The following is a 20,853-nucleotide window of genomic DNA, read 5'->3' as shown; positions in this document are numbered from 1 at the left end:
AGAGTTTTATACAAGTCACTAAGTAGAGATAAGTTACAAGAGAATCTTCCATGCAATGAAACCAAAACCAAAGTTCAAATGTTTATCAAGTGTATGTTCCTGAAGGAGGAAAATTGACCCGGGGTTATAGTTCCCTAAATAGCAACCCCAAAATTTGGAGAACTGATTTTCAAAAGCAGCAGTGGGGAAAATCTTTTCTTCATCTAGGGCAGGATTTGGATCAAGAAAGTTTGAAGTAAAATTAGGTTAGGCTCCTTATTACTGTAATTATCCTAATAAAAGAACAATCATACATATAACTGGATAGCTTAGTACCCTTCAAAGTGTATGGGTGAGATAAAAGTTAAAAAAAAAATCTTGTATAAAATGGGTCCTCAGTCCTCACTGGGGTCTTTTAAGTACTAACCTACTGTAAACAATTAATAAGACAAAGCAACAGAACGGGAGGAGTTTCACCAATCTTTATACCAGCAATACTCTTAAACTCAGGAATTAAACACCTGTGTGTAGCAGCCTGTAGCTTAGGAGCCTAATCTTGTTTCCATTGACTTCATTAGCAAACTTTAACTTCTGTGGTGAAAAATTGAATGCTAGGACTTTACCCCAATACAGATCATATTTTTTCAATTTGCAGGAAGCAGGTTTTCACTGAAAGTTGCAAATCGTGTCAGAATTTGTCAATGGCTCCCCTTAGACAGTTGCCCCATGGTATAGGTTCACTTCAGGTTTACAGAAAACAAATTAACACTGAACTCAAAATAGCCACCTGGGCATTAAAGACTATTATTTGTTGTGGATTTTCACAGAGATCCAGAGCAAATGCTGTCAAGGTTAGACCCCTGACTGGTTACTTGGGTTAGGGCACAGAGAAAGTGAGCCTTTCCTGTCTTGGCTTCACCCAGAACTGGTCCCTAGTAGAAGTAACCAGTCCTTTTAATCTGGTCTGCTTAGCCCTGATTGGCCTCTGCCTTCTCCTGTCTCTTCTAGGCACCAGAGGACCAACTCTGGTTCTCTCTAGGCAATCTCTGGAGCTCTGAACTCACTGCTCTCCCCTTCCAACAGGACAACTTCTTAGGACAGGGGCCGGCTCTAGGGGTCAGCAAGAGCCTGGTCACTCTGTCACAACAGTTCTTTAACACTTGCTTGTTGTTTGTGGATATGCCAGTGAATCTCTACGCTCGTTCATCTTGGTTCTTATCGATTTTATTTGGCACTTGCATGCTGGCTGACTTCTATATTTGTCACTGTTTTGTAATCCTTGCAGTTCCCCAGAGCAGAAGGAAAAGTGGCTCTCTTCCTTGCAAAGGTACTTCTGTTTTCCTACTTTTATAATAATCATAGAAGAGATGGAAAAGACTCAGTTTCGATGAGTGAATATCTGTTGCTAATTCAGGATTGTTCCGTATAGTGGACTTTCCAGTAAGAATGGGCAAAATCCATGCTAGTTTTGGTTTTTCAAAACCTAATCGGTCAAGGGGGATTTTGAGGAAGGCTTGAGTACATGGATCTGGTTCTGTCCCATTTCAAATAGAGATGGGCAGAAACTTCATTGGCTGGGATTTTGTATTCCAAGTCAAAGTTCTAGAAGTTCAGATCTGCATCTGTTTGTCTGGCTCCCCAGAGTTCATGGGTTGGGGGTGGATCAATCGTTCTTACTTGGAATTATTTAGACTTCCCACTTGTTTTGTCCAGTTGTTTTAAATGTTCTAAGCAATGGGGCTTCAACAGCTCCCTTAGGAGACTATTTTACAGCCTAATGCATCTTGGTGATGGGAAGTTTCTTCTGGTATTTGGTGTAAATTTACCCATTCTTAATTGCATCCCATTCCTCTTAGTGATGTCACCCTGTGTCGTCCTTAAATACAGCTCCTCTCCTTCCTTGCTATTTGCACCCTATTTATCCTTGTAGGCAGTTGTCAATGGTCCCAGGTAGACACTGGATTATCCCATAATGATGACGATTTAATGTACCAGTCACTGGGTTTATCCTCACTTGTTAGGGTAGTTTCCTCCTTTGAGCTGGATCTCTCCCTCCCACAGCAAAACCCATGAGAGAAAGAAAGCTGCACAAAGGAGTCCCCTGTGAGAATTGTCCTGATCGGTTGGAAATAGACCACAGGTCCCACCAGTACCATTGGAGTGGAGGTCATGTACCACTATATGGCTGGCTCTGTGCCACCAGCTGCTCTGGCCCTGGTCCCTGGCAGTGAAGCTCCAGTGGGGGCTGTGTTACCAGGACCTCTTCTACGCACAAATGATCCCCAGGACCCTCCTAGGGGGGATCCCTGCCAGGGAGGGGGCTTTGCGGAAAAGATAGTGCAGCCCTGGTGCATATTTTTCTATTGGGGAATCTTCATAAGGTGGAGGGAGTGGTATTCCCAGATCTATGGGGCACCCTCCAAATAATCTGGGGCAAGGAGAGGGCAGTGATGTGGAGATGACAGAGACCCCACTTCTGTCCAGAAGACCCATGTGTGGAGTGATTTCCTTTGTATGCAAATCTGAGGGAAATGATTGGGCCCTTTACTAGCAGAAGGATACTTTTTATTTTGGTGGGCTGCCCAAAAAGCAAACCATTGTGAAAGCAGCATTTAGGTTTCAGAGGGGCTTTAAACCTTGCTTGTCTATTGCTTATGCTGGTTTCCACCACCTATCAGCTTTATTCATGCAAAAATATAATATTTTATTGGAAACCCTGGTCAGCATCCATATGGAATATTATTCTAACAACATAGATGCATCATTTCCCTCTAAGAGCTTTGTGCATACGATAACCTTGCAATCAATTCTCTTCTTTATACAGTATTATTTGGGTTACTAAATCAAAATATTACCAATTTTGTTAATAATAATGAAAATGGTGTGGTCTTTGCTTGTTTCGTTAGTCGAATCAAAGAAGAAAAAGAAAAAGACTATCCCAAGAGCATTCCGCTGAAGATCATTGCGAAGGATGTTGGAAATTGTGCATATGTAAGTGTTCCTGTGCTGAAAAAGGGGACTAAGGCTTAATCGCAAAAGACCTGAGTGGTGCTGAGCAGACATAATTCAAAGTGATGTCAGTTTAGGGCCCCAGCCCCGCTCAGGATCCAGCCCACTATAACAAATAGGGCCGTGGTGAATAATGAGCTGAACATGAGCTCCCCCTGTGACGTGGTGGCCAAAAGGAGTATGTGATCTTTGGATGAATGAACAGGAGAATAATTTTACCTTTATATGTGGCATGGATGCATCTGTGTCTAGAATTCTGTCCCCAGTTCTGGGGTACACAATTCAAAAAGGATGTTGATAAATTGGAGAGGGTTCAGAGAACAGAACAGCCACAAGAATGGTTGAAGGATTGGAACGTAAGAATGGCCATACTGGGTCAGATCAATGGTCCATCTAGCCCAGTATCCTGGCTAGATCCCAGTATCCGTAGCCAATGCCAGTGCTTCATAGGGAATGAACAGAACAGGTAATCACTGAGAGATAAATCCCCCGTCATTCGTTCCCAGCTTCTGGCAAACAGAAGCTAGGAACACTCAGAGCATGGGATTGCGTCCCTGACCATCCTGGCTAATAGCCATTGATGGACCTATCCTCCATGAACTTATCTAATTCTTTTTTGAACGCTGTTATAGTTTTGGCCTTCACAATATCCCTTGGCAACAAGTTCCACAGGTTGACTGTGTGTTATTTTGTTTTAAAGCTGCTGTCTATTAATTTCATTGGTTAACCCTAGTTGTTGTGTTATGTAAAGGAGTAAACAGCACTTCCTTATTCATTTTCTCCACACCAGTTAAGATTTTATAGACTTCTATCATATCCCCCTTAGTCGTGTCTTTTCCAAGCTGAAAAGTCTGTCTTTTAATCTCTTCTTATACAGAAACTGTTCCATACCCCCTAATCATTTTTGTTGCCCTTCTCCTGTACCATTTCCAATTCTAATACTTTTTTTTTTAATGGGGTGACCAGATCAGCACATAGTATTCAAGATGTGGACATATCATGGATTTAAATAGAGGCATTATGATATTTTCTGTCTTATCATCTGTCCCTTTCCTAATGGTTCCTAACATTCTGTTAACTTTTTTTGATTGCTGCTGCACATTGAGTGGATGTTTTCAGAGAACTATCCACAGTGACTGTAAGATCTCTCTCTTGAGTGGTAACAGCTAATTTAGATCCCATCATTTTGTATGTATAGTTGGGATTGTTTTCCAATGTGCATTACTTTGCATTTATTATGATTTTAAGGAAAACATGCCTTATAATAGGGTTTCTCAAACTTCACTGCACCATGCCCCCATCCTGACAACAAAAAATAGTACATGACCCTGGGAAGGGGGACTGAAGCCTGAGCCCCACCACCCAGGGTAGGCAGGCCAAAGCCCAAGCCCCACCGCCCTGGGGGGCACCAAAGCTTGAGGGCTGCATCCTGGGTGGTGGGGCTCGGACCTTGACTTCAGTCCCAACCCCAGCAAGTCTAATGCCAGCCTTCGCGACCCTACTGGGGTCCCAACCCACAGTTTGAGAACCATTGCCTTATAGTGATAGACTCAAGGAGCTCAGTCTGTTTAGCTTAAAAAAGAGAAGGTTACAGGATGACATGGGTAACAAATATTTAACGGGGTCTAGCAGAGAAAGGTATAATGTGATCCAATGGCTGGAAGTTGAAGCTAGAGAAATTCAGTCGGGAAATAAGGTGTACATTTTTAACAGTGAGGATAATTAACCATTGGAACAGTTTACCAAGAGCCGTGGTGAATTTCCTCCATCAGTGACAAATCTTTAATCAAGATTAAATATTTTTCTGAAAGATGTGCTCTAGAAATTATTTTGGGGAAGTCCTATGGCCTGTGCTGTACAGGAAATCAGACTAGATGATCACAGGGGTCCTTTCTAGCCCTGGAATCTATGAATCTGTGAAACATTTCCTCTCTATTCAAGACATGCAATTGTGTCTTAAAAATACTGTTCTGGAACAGAAACACTTTCATGGATCAAGTGCACATCTCAATAAGTAGAAAGCAAAGCTGGAGAGTCTACAGTTCAGAGCATCCTTCTGAAGTAGTTTACAAGTAGGCCCCTTCAGAGATGCTCTGGTTTTACTCTCAGGCCTGATTTAGATACAAAGTTGTACTGGTTCATCTGAAAGGGTGATTTTTGTACTGATTTAGTTAAACTGGTATGACTTGATGCGTGGACACTGTTTAAATCTGGCTTCCATCAGCTTAACCATGGATCAGTGTTCACATCACACTCCCCGCCAGTATCCGGCCCAAGCCAGAAAAGCTAATGATTCAACCAGCGGGCCAAATTCAGTGGTGAATCCTGGTCACGTGCCACCTGAGGCACATCGGGCATATGCTAAGAAGACCTGTATCAATACATTTTCAGTAAAAAACTAAACTGATGCAACAAATTTTAAACCAATATAAGAATGTCCACATCAGGGGTTGCACCATTTTAACTACGTTTTTACCAATTTAAGTTGAACAAGTTCACTTTCTGTATGTAGACAAGCCTTCTAAGAAACACTAGCATCCATAGATCCGTCCATCCATCCTGTCTGTTTTTATCCTCTCCCCTCTAAATTGCTGCTTTAAAAACCTGTGTTTTATGTTCAAGAGCCTAAAAGGCAGTTGCTGAGGCAATTTAAGTTTTTGTAGAAGTAAGTCCCTTAAGGAGACTTTTCTACCAGAAGAGGCAATCTGCAGTTGTTAGAATACTATACTGAATAAGTCCAAACATAAAGTATTCCCCCTTTCATGGGAAATCATTGAGAGCACAACAGCTAGAATTACTGGATCCCTAAACACAATGTTAATAGTGATGCAAACAGTGGCAGTTTGGATGGAAGGAAGTGAATCAAGCTGTGCTCAGATATTTCTGAAAAGGGGTCTATAAATCTTTTATGTGCGTTCAAAGTGGGGCAATAGAACCTTTCTGGCTAAAATTAGTTCATGAGCCAGAGTTGGCTGCCTGAGCCTGATAGTCCTGGAAATGAAATACAGCAGTCTAGGTATTATCAGTGAAGAAGTAAAGGCATAGCAGATGGAAACTTCATAATCTAAATACCTCTTATGATGCTACGGTCTCTTGTGTACTAAAGGAGCTGGGGATTCCAGGGAATTGTTTCATTTTGGGGGAGGAGGGACATGTAGCACAAAAACATTTTATTATATTCTAGTCCAAAGCAAAACTTATGCAAATGTGTTGACCTACTCCTAAGTGCCAGATGCCATTGCTTTGGGGAAATGTTAAATTTTTTATGGTATGAGCATTCAGAAACATCCTGAAGCAAATATACAGTATTCTCACTACTTTCCTTTGATTGCCATGGCAGCTTGTTACTATCAGGGGCTTAGACAGAAGGACATTCCAGATCTTTTATTAAAGGCAAACCGTCATGGGTTTGTTTTATCTGGAAATGTTGTGTCCAGTTTAAAATTGATATGGTGTTTGTGTCAGCAGGGTCTAGCAAACTGATTCTGGACAGGGAGTCAAGAATTCAAATCCCAGGTTTGACACCTACTCTCGCTGTGACACTGGACCTCTGTGACTCTTTTCCCCCCATCTGTAAAATGGGGTCAGTAACACTTATCTACCTCTCAGTGGTATTGAGAATTAATTAGGTCATTCTTGTACAGTATGTGTGTGAAACGTAGTGCTCTGGGTAAGGCTACATCTGCTCTAGAAGTGCTAAAGAGGCACAGCTGCACTGACGCAGCTGTGCCACTGTAGCACTTCTGATAAAGACTCTCTAAGGCGACGGGAGAGAGCTCTCCTGAAGCTTAATTAGTCCATCTCCCATGAGAAGGGGTAGCTATGTTGGTGGAGAAGCTCTCCTGCCGACATAGCGCTGTCTACACCGGCCTGAGTAACGTAAGTTATACCGAAGTAAGTTCTAGTGCAGACAAGGTCTAAGTATTCTTTGGTTGGAGCTGGGTTAGAGGCAAGGGCATAATGATTGATTGCAATGGGCTGGAGGGACTACTTGAAGATAAGATTAGAAACCATGTGTCAGGGTAACATAAAATATAAGACACATCATGGAGGATGTTCCCCTCAAAAGGCAGGAATAATATTGATGCCCAGCAGTCAGTGATACTGGTGTTGCAATATCATTCAAGGAAGAACAGCTTTCAGGAAGCAGGACTTCCAGGAATGAATAAAATCAAAACACAGCAGTGCATACAGAAGAAGGAATTCAAGATGGTCGGAGTGCTCAGCTCATTCCCTGTGTCAAACCAATGTCCAGTTTCTATTCATTATACACATCGCTTCCTGAATAGGGATAGTATGTTTCATATTGTTTATCAGTAAGTTTGGAGTACATTATGGAGGTAAAAATATGACTGGATTAGAGATTCCTGAGAGGAAGCATTTTTGCTATTAAACAGAATTTGGCTTTGATGCATATACATGGGAAGTGGGTGATGGATAGAGATGTGAATGTCACTATTACTATCCTCTCTGGCTAGATCTGCAGTAGAAAAGTGAGTTATTAAATGTTAATACACTGACCATTTGTTCCATTGAACAGACTCACTTTATCCATTCTGAAGTGTTCCATTCTTTCCTTCTTATATCTATATGTCCCTGCATTAATGCACCTTTTATTTGTCTTGTGTAGAGGGAAAGTGCATTTCTTAGTGGCTGATTCAGCTGCGTGTTTTAATGCAGGAGTCTCAACCATGAAATCATAACCACCCTGCCCTTCCCATATCGGTGTTTGGAAAGTGGGGCTGGGTCCAGGTATGGACAGGTCTGAGAGCTTGTTCTTGTGCACAAAAAGCACATATTGTTTATTGGCGAACATCTTAACCGAGTATCTTCCACGGAGTGTTTTTTCAGCACTATAATTTACCACTATTCTCGTGTGAAGTCATTGGGAGGCTGTTCTTGGCAAACACTGTAGTCTAGAATGCCAATTTTCCCTTCCCCTTTTTTCTCTCCACAGTCGAAAACGCTCACTGTAACCAATGCTGATACGGTGAATGATGTGATTCTTATAGCCCTGCAGCAGCTGGGGATTAATGTAAGTCCTTGCAATCAGATTTGATGACTTTATTTGTTTGTTTGTTTTTTTGTTTAAAAATCATATTATCAAATCTTTACTTTTTACCCAAACTGAAGACATTGACACCAATTACATCGGTTACCATAAGAGACCAGTGATTTTTAACTGCTGTGGAGGCACATATTAGTATAGTGCTTTTCATCCACGGATCACCAAATGCATTATAGGTATTGAGAGAGCCTCCCAACACCCCGATGAGATACACCCCGCATTCGTGGTGCTTATTAAATTTATTTTGCAGACTGGTGAAGTGAGGTGATCACAAGTTAAGAGCTCCATACAACTCCTGTTGAAGACTGAAATTCACCTTGGGAGTTGGCTCTGGCCTTATTGGCCTGATTTGTTTTCAAAGTTGGATGTGCACAATTGCATTTGCAAATATTTGTGTACAGCTGTGTGCCTAAATCTCACATCCTGCTCTTTGGTATCTGAACTGGGTAGTTGTCTGCATGTCCTCTTTGGTGTGGAATTGCATTGTAACACCGATAGGTCCTGGTGGTTGGCGGGTGGGATTGAACCTGGGATCTCTGGAGCTAAATGCATGAGCCTCTACTGCATGAGCTAAAAGCCAGCTGGCTGTTAGCTAAGGCGGTAGAGCTGACTCATTAATCTCTCTCTAAGTGGTCTCGGTGCCACTAGATGGGACACAACACCACACCCAGGAGGTGTGTGGGTTACATGCTTCCCCTATCTGAGGAAGCACGTCCCGAGCTTCAGAGACTTCCCAGTTGAAATCCAGGATGAGCCCCCACTTGTAATGCCGACAGAGCCCGGTCGTTGGTGGGTGAGATCGAACCTGGGACCGCTGAAGCTTAGCGCGTGAGCCTTGACTGGATGAGCTAAAAGCCACATGGCCCTTAGCTAAGGCTGTAGAGCAGATTCATTAATCTCTAAGTGGTCTCAATGCCATTAGATCAAATAGAGCACCACACCCAGGAGGTGTGTGGGTTATACATGCACCTACATTGGAAGTTTTTCCTTTAATGACTTGTCCAAGACCACACAGTGAGTGTCAGGGTCAGGAATAGATGTCCGGAGTTCTGACTTCCCTATCCCTCCTCTCTCACTATTTTTCAAAGTGTCTCTGACCTGTACTGGCAGTAGTGGAAGTCTGTGGATGAGCGTTCACGACTGGGTGGTTAATTTCCTTCTTTCAAGTGGAACAAAAATAGAAATAATGTTAAGTGAAAAATTACAGCTCTTCAGATATAAGCCTTTAAAAATGGTGTGTGTGTGTGTGTGTGTGTGTATGTGTGCACGCCCGTGTCCTGAAACTTGGGTCTGGCCAAGGTTCTCTCAGCAAAGGTTCAATTATGGAAAGTTAAGTATGGCTGAATGCCACCTTCATGCTCCCTTGGGTTTGCAAAGGGTCCTGACACAATTTAGAGCAACTTTAGGGCTGCTGTAATTTACACCAGCTGTCGGGGCTTCCGAGGGACTATTCTGACGGCCAGTGATTTCTTGAGCACAATACTCAACCATACCTCCCAGCATGTCTCAAACACCCCTGTTACACCAAATCAGAAGCTCTACGCCATGTGAGGATTTCCCCTTCTGCCTAATTAGGGTAGCTCTGGGATCCTTTTGAGCCACTACCACGCAAGGAGGTTGTAGCGCAAGTCGAAATCTGGCGCACTTTCTCTCCCAACCCACAGTGCAACATAAGGGAGCTGATGCAGCATGACAGTTACAAGTCCAACAATACTTAATGCACTTTATTTTTACCCCCTATTATGCTTGCACATGTCTGCAGAGAAATCATTGGGCCATGAAGATACTGACACTGCAAAGGAGTGTTTTGGTTGGTATGAGGAGAGGAGTTGATAACTAACTGCTTCACTGTTAACTTCACAATAGTATTCCATTATATGTACTGTACCTGAGGTTTTGCCCTGGTTTAATGTATGACTTTGACCAGGAAAAAATGAAAATCTATCTGGACAATTTAGACTCTTGGTTGCTATACTACTCTTCTAAGTAAAACAGCACAAATTTTTCTGCATCTTGGTGGCCTAACAGCTGTTTTATTATGGGCATATCACACACCAGCAATCATCTGAGACCAACTTAAAAAGAAAACACACAAGCCCAATCTGATGATTGTTTCTATTAGATAGGTTGCTTTTCCTTTCATAACATGACACACAGGAACAAGAATCTGAAAAGTAGGGGGAGGATTTTTCAATGGCAATTAAAGGAAACACTTTTCCCATCTTGTGTGAGTAATGACGTTATTACTGTGCCTGACCTTGCTGCATTTTGTGCATTGTACTTTTTTCTGGGAAAACTGCAGCCAATTCCTGCAAAGTGTCAATCTTTTTTCTTTCTGAGCCATGCTCCACCCCCCCATAAAAACTCCATGGCCAGTCTGTGCCACAACAACTGGTTTTCTGCATATAAAAGCCAGGGCCTCCATTAGGGAGTACCAAGCAGGGCAGTTGCCTGGGCCTCCATGCTACAGTGGTCCTCACAAAGCTACATTGCTCAAGCTTCAGCTTCAGCCCCAGGTGGTGGGGCTCAGGACCCTGGACTTCAGCCCCATGTGGAGGGACTTCGGCTTTCTGCCCTGGTCCCCAGCGAGTCTAAAACTAGTCCTGCTTGAGGCCCCCCTGAAACCTGCTCATGGCCCCTTAAGAGGCCCCAGATCCCTGGTTGAGAACCACTGGTCTAAACTATCAAGCTAGTCAGGAAAGGGGGTTTGGGGGTTGGAGGTTCCTTCAAATTTTGAGTTACTAGTGTTTCAGTAACATCAGGACTGTCACAACTGTGCAAGCAAATGGCCTTGTATTGCCTACAGGGGCAGCGTTTGTAATTGGGAAGGGCAGTCCCTCAAAACTGAGTTCACCAACCCCTCCCCCTCCCCCATGTCTACTTCCTATATATTTTACAAAGAAAAAGTAAATATTTTTTGTGCTATTCAGCTGTACATATTTGCTCCTGGCTTCTGGCCGTGAGACACCAGGGATGTCTCCAGAGTCTGTTTATTTTCCTTCTTCCACCTGCTAACTAGCTTGGCAGCAGTTCTGATGTGGCACAGAAAGCTGTACTACTGTCAGTCGCAATGAAAGTGGCTATGACTTTCTGGGGTGGGTCCAGATTATCATCAGTGGGCTCAGGAGGAAAATACAAACTGGCTCAAGAGCATTGGGGACACAGGTAAAAGATCCAGATGAAATAAGACTGGAGGGTGGTGGTAAATCTATTTGAAAGAAGGTTGGACTCTGTCTTAAATCTAAATAAAGTACCACTGGGTATTTGCCAGATTTATGCAGCCAGGACACTCTCTGATTAAGAATGCTTTAGCGCAGAGGTTCCCAAACTTTTTGCCTGCATGACCCCATTTTGAGACTTACTGTTTCCTGTGACCCCAGACAGCAATGAAGTAACATAGTGACCAAGGAATCCAAGGAGTTTACACATTAAGTACATTATTTAATGCTCTCTAATGTGACACATGAGCTTGCGTGTTGCAACAGAGCTTCTAAAAGTCTGGTGGCATGGTAGAAGTTGCACATCTAATCTCCAATGTGACATCAGTGGTAGATCAATACTGACACTCGATGGACACGAGTGTCCTGGATCCAACTTCACACAATTTTGTGCTTGCAAAGGGCATCATCAGTTTCAAGGCGCATGTTGAGAGTGCAGGATATTCATTCTTGACAGTGAACCAGATCTTTGGGACAGAATATTGGGCATATGTTTTTCGCACCCAATCATATTTTGTCACCTCCAAGTCAGGGTACACTGTCTCCCCTCTGGTCTGGCTACTGTGTAGAGAGAATTGCCAGTGTGTGAACTGCGAGTCTGAAAGAGGCCTCTAGAAATGAAGGACTCCAAGCAGTCATTCATGCTGCTTGGAGCTAGTCCTTAACATCTCACATTGGACAGTATAATAATGCAAATAAATCAGAAGTTTGGATGTTCTTATTTGGGAATTACGGCATAGTCGCCCTCTGGAGAGTCCCCTTGCTCATAGTCTCAAGACACAGACTCTCATATTACTGTAAGAAACCTAATACATCCCTCTCCTAATGGCTGGTTGTTTTGATTTTAAAGGGCTCTGAAAAAGACTATCAGCTGTGGGTGAATTCGGGAAAAGAAGATGCTCCTTACCCACTTATAGGTGAGTTTTGGGGACGGATTTGTTTTATATCATTAACTGTCATATTAAAAGTAAATAAGAAATGTGGTTTCCTATTTTTAATACTTTCCTGTCCTGTGGGTTTGCCTATCTTAAGGGTGACCCCAGATGTTGTTGAGTTCTTTGATCCTATTTTGCAGGAGAGCTCTCTTGTGTTGTACCCTCTTAGCAATTGGAAAGTACCATTTCTTTCTCCCTGAGATTTTTTGTTTTCCATTTTATAAACCTTGATCTAGCCCCTCTAATCACACACCTTCTCTCTCTCATAGAACCAGTCTGGTTTGTCATGTTTTCTCCTCTATTGCCATAGCATATATACGGTATTCTCAGTCTCGAACAGAAACTGGGAAAAACCTGCACATTGTTGTTGTTCTCTTTCTCCTCTCACAAACCTAACTGCAGCTAAATCATAGCATTCCTTCTCAAAGCAGCCTTAACTACAAATGCTTTACTGGCATCAGACAATATTCTTATTTATAAAATGTCTTAACGTGTGCACCTTATAGACAATGTAAACCGTTTTTCTTTGAAACGTACCAGACTGTCATTCAGCGTATTAAAGCGCATCCAATGAAGTGAGCTGTAGCTCATGAAAGCTTATGCTCAAATAAATTTTAGTCTCTAAGGTGCCACAAGTACTCCTTTTTCTTTTTTGCGAATACAGACTAACACGGCTGCTACTCTGAAACCTGTTGTTCAGCGTATTGTATGTAGTTTAGTTCAGACATAACTGCTGATGTGGCTTTATATGTAGTATCATAGAATGTAGAAAAGGAAAAGACCTTTCAGTTCACTGAATCTCTCCTTCTGCATGTGCAGAATATAATCCTTTCAACAGGGCCGGCTCTAGGATTTTTGCTGCCCCAAGCAAAAAAAATTTTTGGCTACCCTCTTTTTTTTTTCGTGCCCCTCTGCCCCCGGCTCAGCCCCTTCCCAACCCCTCCCCAAATCCCCGGCCCTGCCTCCTCCCCCGGGCGTGCCGCATTTCCCCCCCCCTATTGCTTCTTGCGGCTCCTTCCCCCCCCCCACAACCCTCCACCCTAGCTCACCTCCGCTCCGCCTGCTCCCCTGAACATGCTGCCGCTCAGCTTCTTCCCCCCTCCCCAGGCGAGGGAGAGGCAGCGTGTTCGGGGAGCAGGCCGAGCGGAGGTGAGTGCAGGAAGTAACAGGGGTAGAGAAACCGCTCTCCGCCCCAGCTCGCCTCCTCTCCACCACCACTGCCTCCCCCGAGTGCACTGCCGCTCGGCTTCTCCTCCCTCCCTTCCAGGCTTGCCACGCGAAACAGTTCGCACGGCAAGCCTGGGAGGGAGGAGGGAGAAGCGGAGCGGCGGCAGTGCGCTCAGGGGATTAGGTGGAGGCGGAGTGGAGGTGAGCTGGGGTGGCGGGGGAACATTTCTAGGGGCAGCATGACCGGTGCCAGAATGCCACCCCAAGAAATGTGCCGCCCCAAGCACCTGCTTGTTTTGCTGGTGCCTAGAGCCGGCCCTGCCTTTCAGTAGAAGACATATTGGATGTTAAACTGATGATAAGAACAGATTTAAAAATGTTATTAAGATGTTTAAAAAAAGTGAACGGTACAGAGTTTAAGCATAGAAGTCTCTGGTTGTCAGGGAATAATGTACAGATTATCAAGGGCTGCAAAGTTTGGTTTAAGATCGGATGGCATAAGGAATACATAATCTGCAATATTCCCGATTGGGGGGTAAAAGGTTAACTGGTCAAAGTACAGACATTGAGATATGAGGGTATGTTGTTCATATAATGGCTATGTTAAACTGATACTATGCTTGATATTAACCCAAAGGTTTGCTTGGAGAAGTTAAGGGCCCAGTTTTTATCTCCTGATGTGTATCTAACTGCAATAGGCAGAACAAAGCTGAAACAATCATCCTTAACCAAGATTGCATCCACAAACAGATTTCAGGTTATGCCTGGTCTACATACAGTTACACCAATTTAATTAATTCACTTTAACATCACACTTTCAGTTCAACTTCTGTGTGTGGACAAGCCCTGAGGTAGTTCTTCTAGTGAAGTGTTTGTATGATTACACTGAAATGAATAGACACTGAATAGTCCCTGAAGACTCCAATTGACCATGGACAACTAGTTTAAGTTAATTGCGTGATTAACATTTCCTTCCTATTTCAACATCCTACAGGAACTGGAATTGTGTCCCCTTTGCCTGCACTGATGGATGTCCCAATTACCAAGGGAGGGGAGGTCACTTTCATATTGAATCTAACACTTTTTGTGTAGTCAGGAAGTAATGGCTACCAAAGCAGATAATGGCTACCAGGACTTTCATTTCTTGCCAGCTCCATGTGGAAAACCAATACCTAGATTTTCAGCCAAGAAAATAAAGCAATAAAAAGGAATAAACACTGGATTCCAAAATTGTCAGTTGTAATTTTCTGCTAGGCATTTGCACAATTTGACTAACAAAATTGGCCCGAATTTTCTTGTACCCACTGTAACATTGGCTACAGTGGAGTCAAAGATGACTTACGCCAGCAGAAATGAGAGGCGAATCAGAGTAGCTTTATCCCGAGGTTACCAAGAGAGACAGTTGCAAGCCAGTGTACAAAAATCTGTTTTTCTTTAAAGTAGATTGAATTTTGCCAGTCCCCAGTCAGGCCGAAATAGATGATTCTGATTTCTCTTTGAACAGGGCATGAATATCCCTTTGGAATTAAAATGAGCCACATTCGAGATGCTGTGCCCCAGACACAGGAATCGAAAGACTGTGCCTACCCTCTCGACCTTCATGGGTCCTTCTTAATGGAACAGCTGCCCCGAGAGCTGCAGTGCCAGTTTATACTGAAGCCAAGTCGTCTGGCTTTGTGCGAGCAACTGAATGGTGAGTTGCTTCCCTTACAGAGGCGTCCTTCATTGAGAGAGTCTTCAAGTTCTCTCTCTCAGTTATAGAAAGCGTTCATGTGATGGGGGCACGAGATGAGGGGAAGAGGATCCAGATGTACGTTTCAGCTATATGAGAGATTTTACACTAGAATTCTCTCTTATTTGAGTTCACTGTATTTTTTACACTTTTTTTTTTTTTGGAGCCAGGTTAAGTTTTTATGAAAATGCCTATCAAATGGTTGTTCCAAAACCAACAAAGCAATGGCCAAATCTCCTCCAGGCAGCCTGCTTGCTTATTTTAACAGTTTATTTGCTGATCAGAAATATCATGTCTCCATAGGCCTTGCTTTTCTGTAATGGGGCCAGACAGTTTTGTGGTTAAGGCACTGGAGTGGGACTCAGGAAATTTGGATTAAATTCTTGGCTAATCCCCACAGTTTCTGCATCACCTCAGACAAGCCCCTTAGTCCTTGATGCAGCAAGGTGCTAACTTTAAACACCTATTTCATGGGATGATTCACACTTTTTTTTTAATTTGCTTATGATTAATTTAAAATAAATATATATACTATACAGAAACTTCTCATAATACAGAAACGTTTCATATTAACCATTTGCTGCCTAACCTTAGCTATACTTGAAACATTTAATTATATCTATAATATGAATGATTAAAATATAAAGCAGCTATTTGTATTCCATGATTTACTAACAAAATTGGTTTATAAAAGTCCAACTAATGAAAGAAAAATTACGAAGTTCAGATACAGAAGAGAAGCAGAGTTCTGAGGAGGGGGATAGAGAGGGAGGGAAGGAAGTAGGCTGAGTGGAGGGGGAAGCGAGGGGCACCCATGCATTTCTAGCATGTGATTGTGGATTGTGTACACTGGGCTGACCTGACTTGTCTCAAAAAGAGTCCAACACCCCATTAAAATCTCCTGCTATGACTATTGATTCTAGTGGGTTATTAATTAGTTTGCGGGGGGGGGAATAAAAAAAATCTTGGATCACCTATATTGATCCATATATATTAATCAGAGTATATATAGAGCAGTGGTTTTCAAACTTTTTTTCTGGCGACCCAGTTGAAGAAAATTGTTAATGCCCATGACCCAATGGAACTGGGGATGAGGGGTGTGGTAGGGGCTCAGGGCTGGTGCAGAGGGTTGGGGTGCAGGAGAGGGGTCAAGACTCTGGGCTGGGGTGCAGGCTCTGGGGTGGGGCTGGGGATGAGGGGTTTGGGGTGCAGGAAGGGGCTGCAGGTTTGTGGGGAGGGGCTCAGGGCTGGGGCAGGGGATTGGGGCACAGGCTTACCTCGGGCGCCTCGTGGTGAGTGGCACAGTGGGGGTGCAGAGGCAGGCTTCCTACCTGTCCTGGTGCCTCGGACCGTGCTGCACCCTGGAAGCAGCTAGCAGCAGGTCCAGCTTCTAGGCGAAGGTGCACAAGCGGCTCTGCGTGGCTCTCGCCTGCAGACACCGATCCCCACCCCTCCAGCTCCCATAGACTGGTTCCCGGCCAATGGGAGTGCAGAGCCGGTGCTCAGGGCAGGGGCAGCACTCCGATTGGCCGGGAACCAGTCTATGGGGCACAGCGCAGTGTCAGAACAGGTAGGAGCTAGCCTGCCTTAGCCAGGCAACACCGCTGATGAGACTTTTAAAGACCCAGTCGACTGTGCTGACCAGAGCCGCCATGACCGAGTGCCTTACATCATGCGACCCAGTACTGGGTCACAACCCGCAGTTTGAAAACCACTGATAGTTGGAAATCTTAGCCTTCTCCAGGAAAAATCTACCACCTTCATCTTTGTTTACATCTAGAATTTGTAAATTGAGTCTTTTGTGAAACAATATTACTACACCTTTGGCTGCAGAGGAGAAATTGTTAAACATCCCTTCCCCCCCATCTAACCCCTCCACAATTTCTCTGCCCCCAAGTCATTAAGGTAGGTTTCCTATAGGAAGATAATATCTGCTTTCAGTGTTTTGAGGTGGGTGACCATTCTTTTTCTTTTTATCAAATGATTAACTCCTTTTATAGTCCAGGAAACGCTCTTTATAATCTTAGCCATAAGAAATGTTTAGGTCAAGTATCTCTTTATCGGGCACCTGAATAGTGTCGTTGCTTGGGTCACTGCTACTTCCAGATCTTAGGAATGGTAAATCTGGGTTTCCCTTCACTGCTGTGGGGGCATGAGGGGAAGGGGAAAGAGGAGAAGGTAAGGCAGACCTGGAAAGTTTAAAGATAGGTATAATGTGGGAAACAAATAGGAAAAACTCAATAAAAAGAAATGAAGTGGTCAAAACTGACAAAGGATCACTTAAAAATACATAATTCTTACCCAAATGGAACTAGTACCTCAGTCCAGGAGGTTTACAAGGGGGTGACCTTTTCACTCACTCCCCTACCTCTCCAAAACACCCATGTGGGGTATAGGTGGTTTCCCTCTAACTTTATAAAGAAGAAATAGTCTCATATCAAGGGAGGGAATGGTTTCTGTTCTATTCACAGCAACAAAAGGGGAAGAAGGCTAGTGTCTAAAGAACAAGTCTATAGTAGTTGCATAAGAAAGGTATCCAAATAGTTTAACCTTATTCTAACATAACGGGATCATTTGCAGATAAGTGTTTATTGGCAGAACAGTTCTGCCTAAATTTTACCCCGTAGAGTTTTTTTGTCCACACTTGAGTATTGTGTGAACTCCATTGCCCAATAGCTACATCAGCAATGTAAATCAGCTTAACATTTATTTCAACTCATTTAACGAAAATAACTAAAAAAAAAAAAACCCACCTGAACTAATATTATTGGAAAAGACAACTGACCGTCTCGTACTAACACAGTCTCAGTAATTTGGTGAATCATAACCAGCAATAATAATTATTCTTGGATAGGTTTTTAGGAGATCAGATTTATTCACCATGGAGAATTGAAAAGATTCATCATTAAACTGGTTTCAGAGTAGCAGCCATATTAGTCTGTATCCGCAAAAAGAGCAGGAGTACTTGTGGCACCTTAGAGACTCAAATTTATTTGAGCATAAGCTTTCGTGAGTTGCAGTTCACTTCGTCTGAAATCTTTATTCCATTGTTTAGATCTGGTATCTCTTTTATAAATGTACATTTAGGGCAAATGGGTTGAATATTTCCAGATTTACTATAAACCCTGAATTTCTGAATTAGATGGGGATGAAACCAAGTAAAATCATCAGGCAGGAAGCTTTTTTAAAAAGTGGGTGGGGGAGGTGGTAAGGGGTTGGAAAACGTACCAGGAGGGAGAGTGCCTCAGATAGAAAACAGCATCACGCTGATCTGTTGAGCCTTGCCAATCCATAGGTGTAAGGGGTCCCCAGGTCCGGTGCAACGATTTGCTTGGAGTCAGGACCTCGAGGTAGATGGTGCTCCCTGTGCACTGGAATCATGAGCATCTTGCCTTCCTCTTTAACTTTGAAAATAGCAGGGAAGGAAATGAAGTAGTCCAAACCCAATCCTTTGGCTAGGGCTCTTGATCTATTGAATTTAGCCCTTTTTCCAGCATATCCTTGGTGTAATCCAGGGAAATCGTCAGCCTGTGTCCTTTCCATGTTAGATTTTTCAGTTCATGGGCTTTTTTAAGAATGAGTTCCTTAGTATTGTATTTTTAAAATCTTACAATTATGGCCCGGGGCTTTGCATTTGGAGGGGGTTTGGTGCAAAAGAGCGGTGAGCACTCTAAATTTCTAAGTTTGATTGGGGCTGGAGACAAAAGTGCTGGCAGTATGGTGGATACAAATTCAACAGGCCTCCCTTTTTTCCAGTCCCTCTGGGAGACCCACAAGTCTCAGATTCTTCCCTCAAGATCCTTAACCTTCTCCTGGGGTGCTTTAATAGTTCTTTCCTGTTGCTCTGCAGTTGTATGCATACTACTCACTGTCTTCTTGTGAGGAGATTCTGTTCTCAGCGTCCTCTAGTCTTGATGCCAAGCCTCGCAAATTAGCATGGAGCGTACTAGTAATATGTTTGATCACTGTTGTATCATCATCATCTTTTTCTGAAGATCATCTGTTCACGGGAGATTTTTTGTAACCAGTTCATATTTGCATCTGGTTTCAGAGAGGGCGGCCTCCCCCTGGTCAGCCATTCTGGCTGCAAGAAGCCTTTGACCCCTCAGAACAGCTTCTGCTTTTTGGTATTTTGTAGAAAGTCTGGAAATGGAGCAGCATCCATAACGGTATTACATCGAAAGAGTTGTAGAATAATATCCGATGAAAATTAGATGTGGGGGGGAGTGATGGCTGTGGATTTTTGGCGGTGAGGAAGGAAGCTGTAAAGCGAGGCATCCACTGTCCTCCAAGTGGCTCCCAGAAGTGGACTACTCACATTCTTAAGGTTAAGTATGTACTAATGTACATCTCTGCTTCCATTAATGAGGATAATACTGTTCTTGTCTGTATAGGGCCTAACCCTGCATACTCTTGCACACACTGAGTGACCTCAGTGAGACAGACTAGTCAGAGTGCCTAAAATTAAGCACACAAGTAAGATTTTGCAGGGCTGGGGCCTTAGCCTGTAGACTCATTGGGGCAGGGACTCCCTTAATATGTGTTTTTTACTGCTGTTAGCATCCTGGGACCCTGATCTCAGTTGTCACTTCTTTGTGTTACTGTAGTATTAATAATCGTATAAAATCATACATATGTAGAATTTGTTCACGTGCCTCACCAATTATTTTTATTTCCTGGATATCATTGCTCAGAGTGTATGCCTAGAACACCATTTTTAACGTATCTAGAAATTAAATATATGGGGGTTTGGTATGTGTATGTATTGCACATTACACAGGAAATTTAACTGCGTTTTATATACCGTAAAATAATTTCCTTCTCTTCAATGTTATGCAGCATCTATTACTTCATGGTGTATTTTAGGAATGAGGCAATTAGTAAACAGGTTGTGATTAGGTTTATAGGCCCAGCTTGGCAGCTGACGTTGACTGGCAAGAGAAAATAGAAATGCAAATCAAATCTCTCAAGTTCTGATGCAGACCCATTATCAATAGCACTACTTATGGCACCTTAGAGACTAACAAATTTATTAGAGCATAAGCTTTCGTGAGCTACAGCTCACTTCATCGGATGCATTTTCCACCAAATGCATCCGATGAAGTGAGCTGTAGCTCACGAAAGCTTATGCTCTAATAAATTTGTTAGTCTCTAAGGTGCCTCAAGTACTCCTTTTCTTTTTGCGAATACAGACTAACACGGCTGCTACTCTGAAACCTATCAATAGCACTGTGTACGCTATTGGAGAGAAAGCAAGACTGCCTCTGGATCTGAGGCTTGGGGCAGCCCATGGATGATGCACAAGTATTGTGCAAAGTGGCAGTAAGAGAGGCTATTTATTTATTTTTCCATTCTCCTCCTCAGATTGAGCAATACATCATTTTAAATTGCTTTATCTGTTTGCAAACCTGATTAACTTGTATGCTGCGGTCCACTCTCCTTTTCTCTTGTTGGCTCCCACTCACAGATTAGTTTAGGAAATGGATAAGGACAGCAGCACAGAGGCTAGTAGCTGACCTTAGGCCAATCTTGAAATCAGAGGGGCCAACAGAGGTAATTGTTGTTAGGTAACCGCTAGGCACAATTCTATCTACATACCAGAAGAGTTCACAACAAAGGGCGAGATTTGTCTGTGCGGTATGTAAGGTAACAGGTATTCTGGCTCATAATGCTTCACCTCACTATTGTAGGATTAATCTCAGTTTATTCTCTTTTCCATGAAATAGGATAAAATAGTTGACTTGG

The 20,853-nt window shown here is 43.1% G+C and overlaps 1 protein-coding gene across 1 annotated transcript in view; it reads left to right on the top strand.

Annotated features, from left to right (window-relative positions):
• The window catches only part of ARHGAP20 (Rho GTPase activating protein 20), a 92,772-nt gene that overhangs the window by 55,329 nt on the left and 16,590 nt on the right, over nt 1–20,853 (top strand). Inside the window, exons 5-9 of the mRNA XM_038387173.2 lie at nt 1,265–1,306; nt 2,886–2,970; nt 7,946–8,023; nt 12,125–12,191; nt 14,881–15,069. Coding sequence (XP_038243101.1) covers nt 1,265–1,306; nt 2,886–2,970; nt 7,946–8,023; nt 12,125–12,191; nt 14,881–15,069 — 461 coding nt within the window. The remainder of the gene's footprint in view (nt 1–1,264; nt 1,307–2,885; nt 2,971–7,945; nt 8,024–12,124; nt 12,192–14,880; nt 15,070–20,853) is intronic.

The sequence above is a fragment of the Dermochelys coriacea genome, chromosome 1 (genome assembly GCF_009764565.3).
Source record: "Dermochelys coriacea isolate rDerCor1 chromosome 1, rDerCor1.pri.v4, whole genome shotgun sequence".
Taxonomy (NCBI): Eukaryota; Metazoa; Chordata; order Testudines; family Dermochelyidae; genus Dermochelys; species Dermochelys coriacea.
This window is presented reverse-complemented; position numbering and strand designations above follow the sequence as displayed.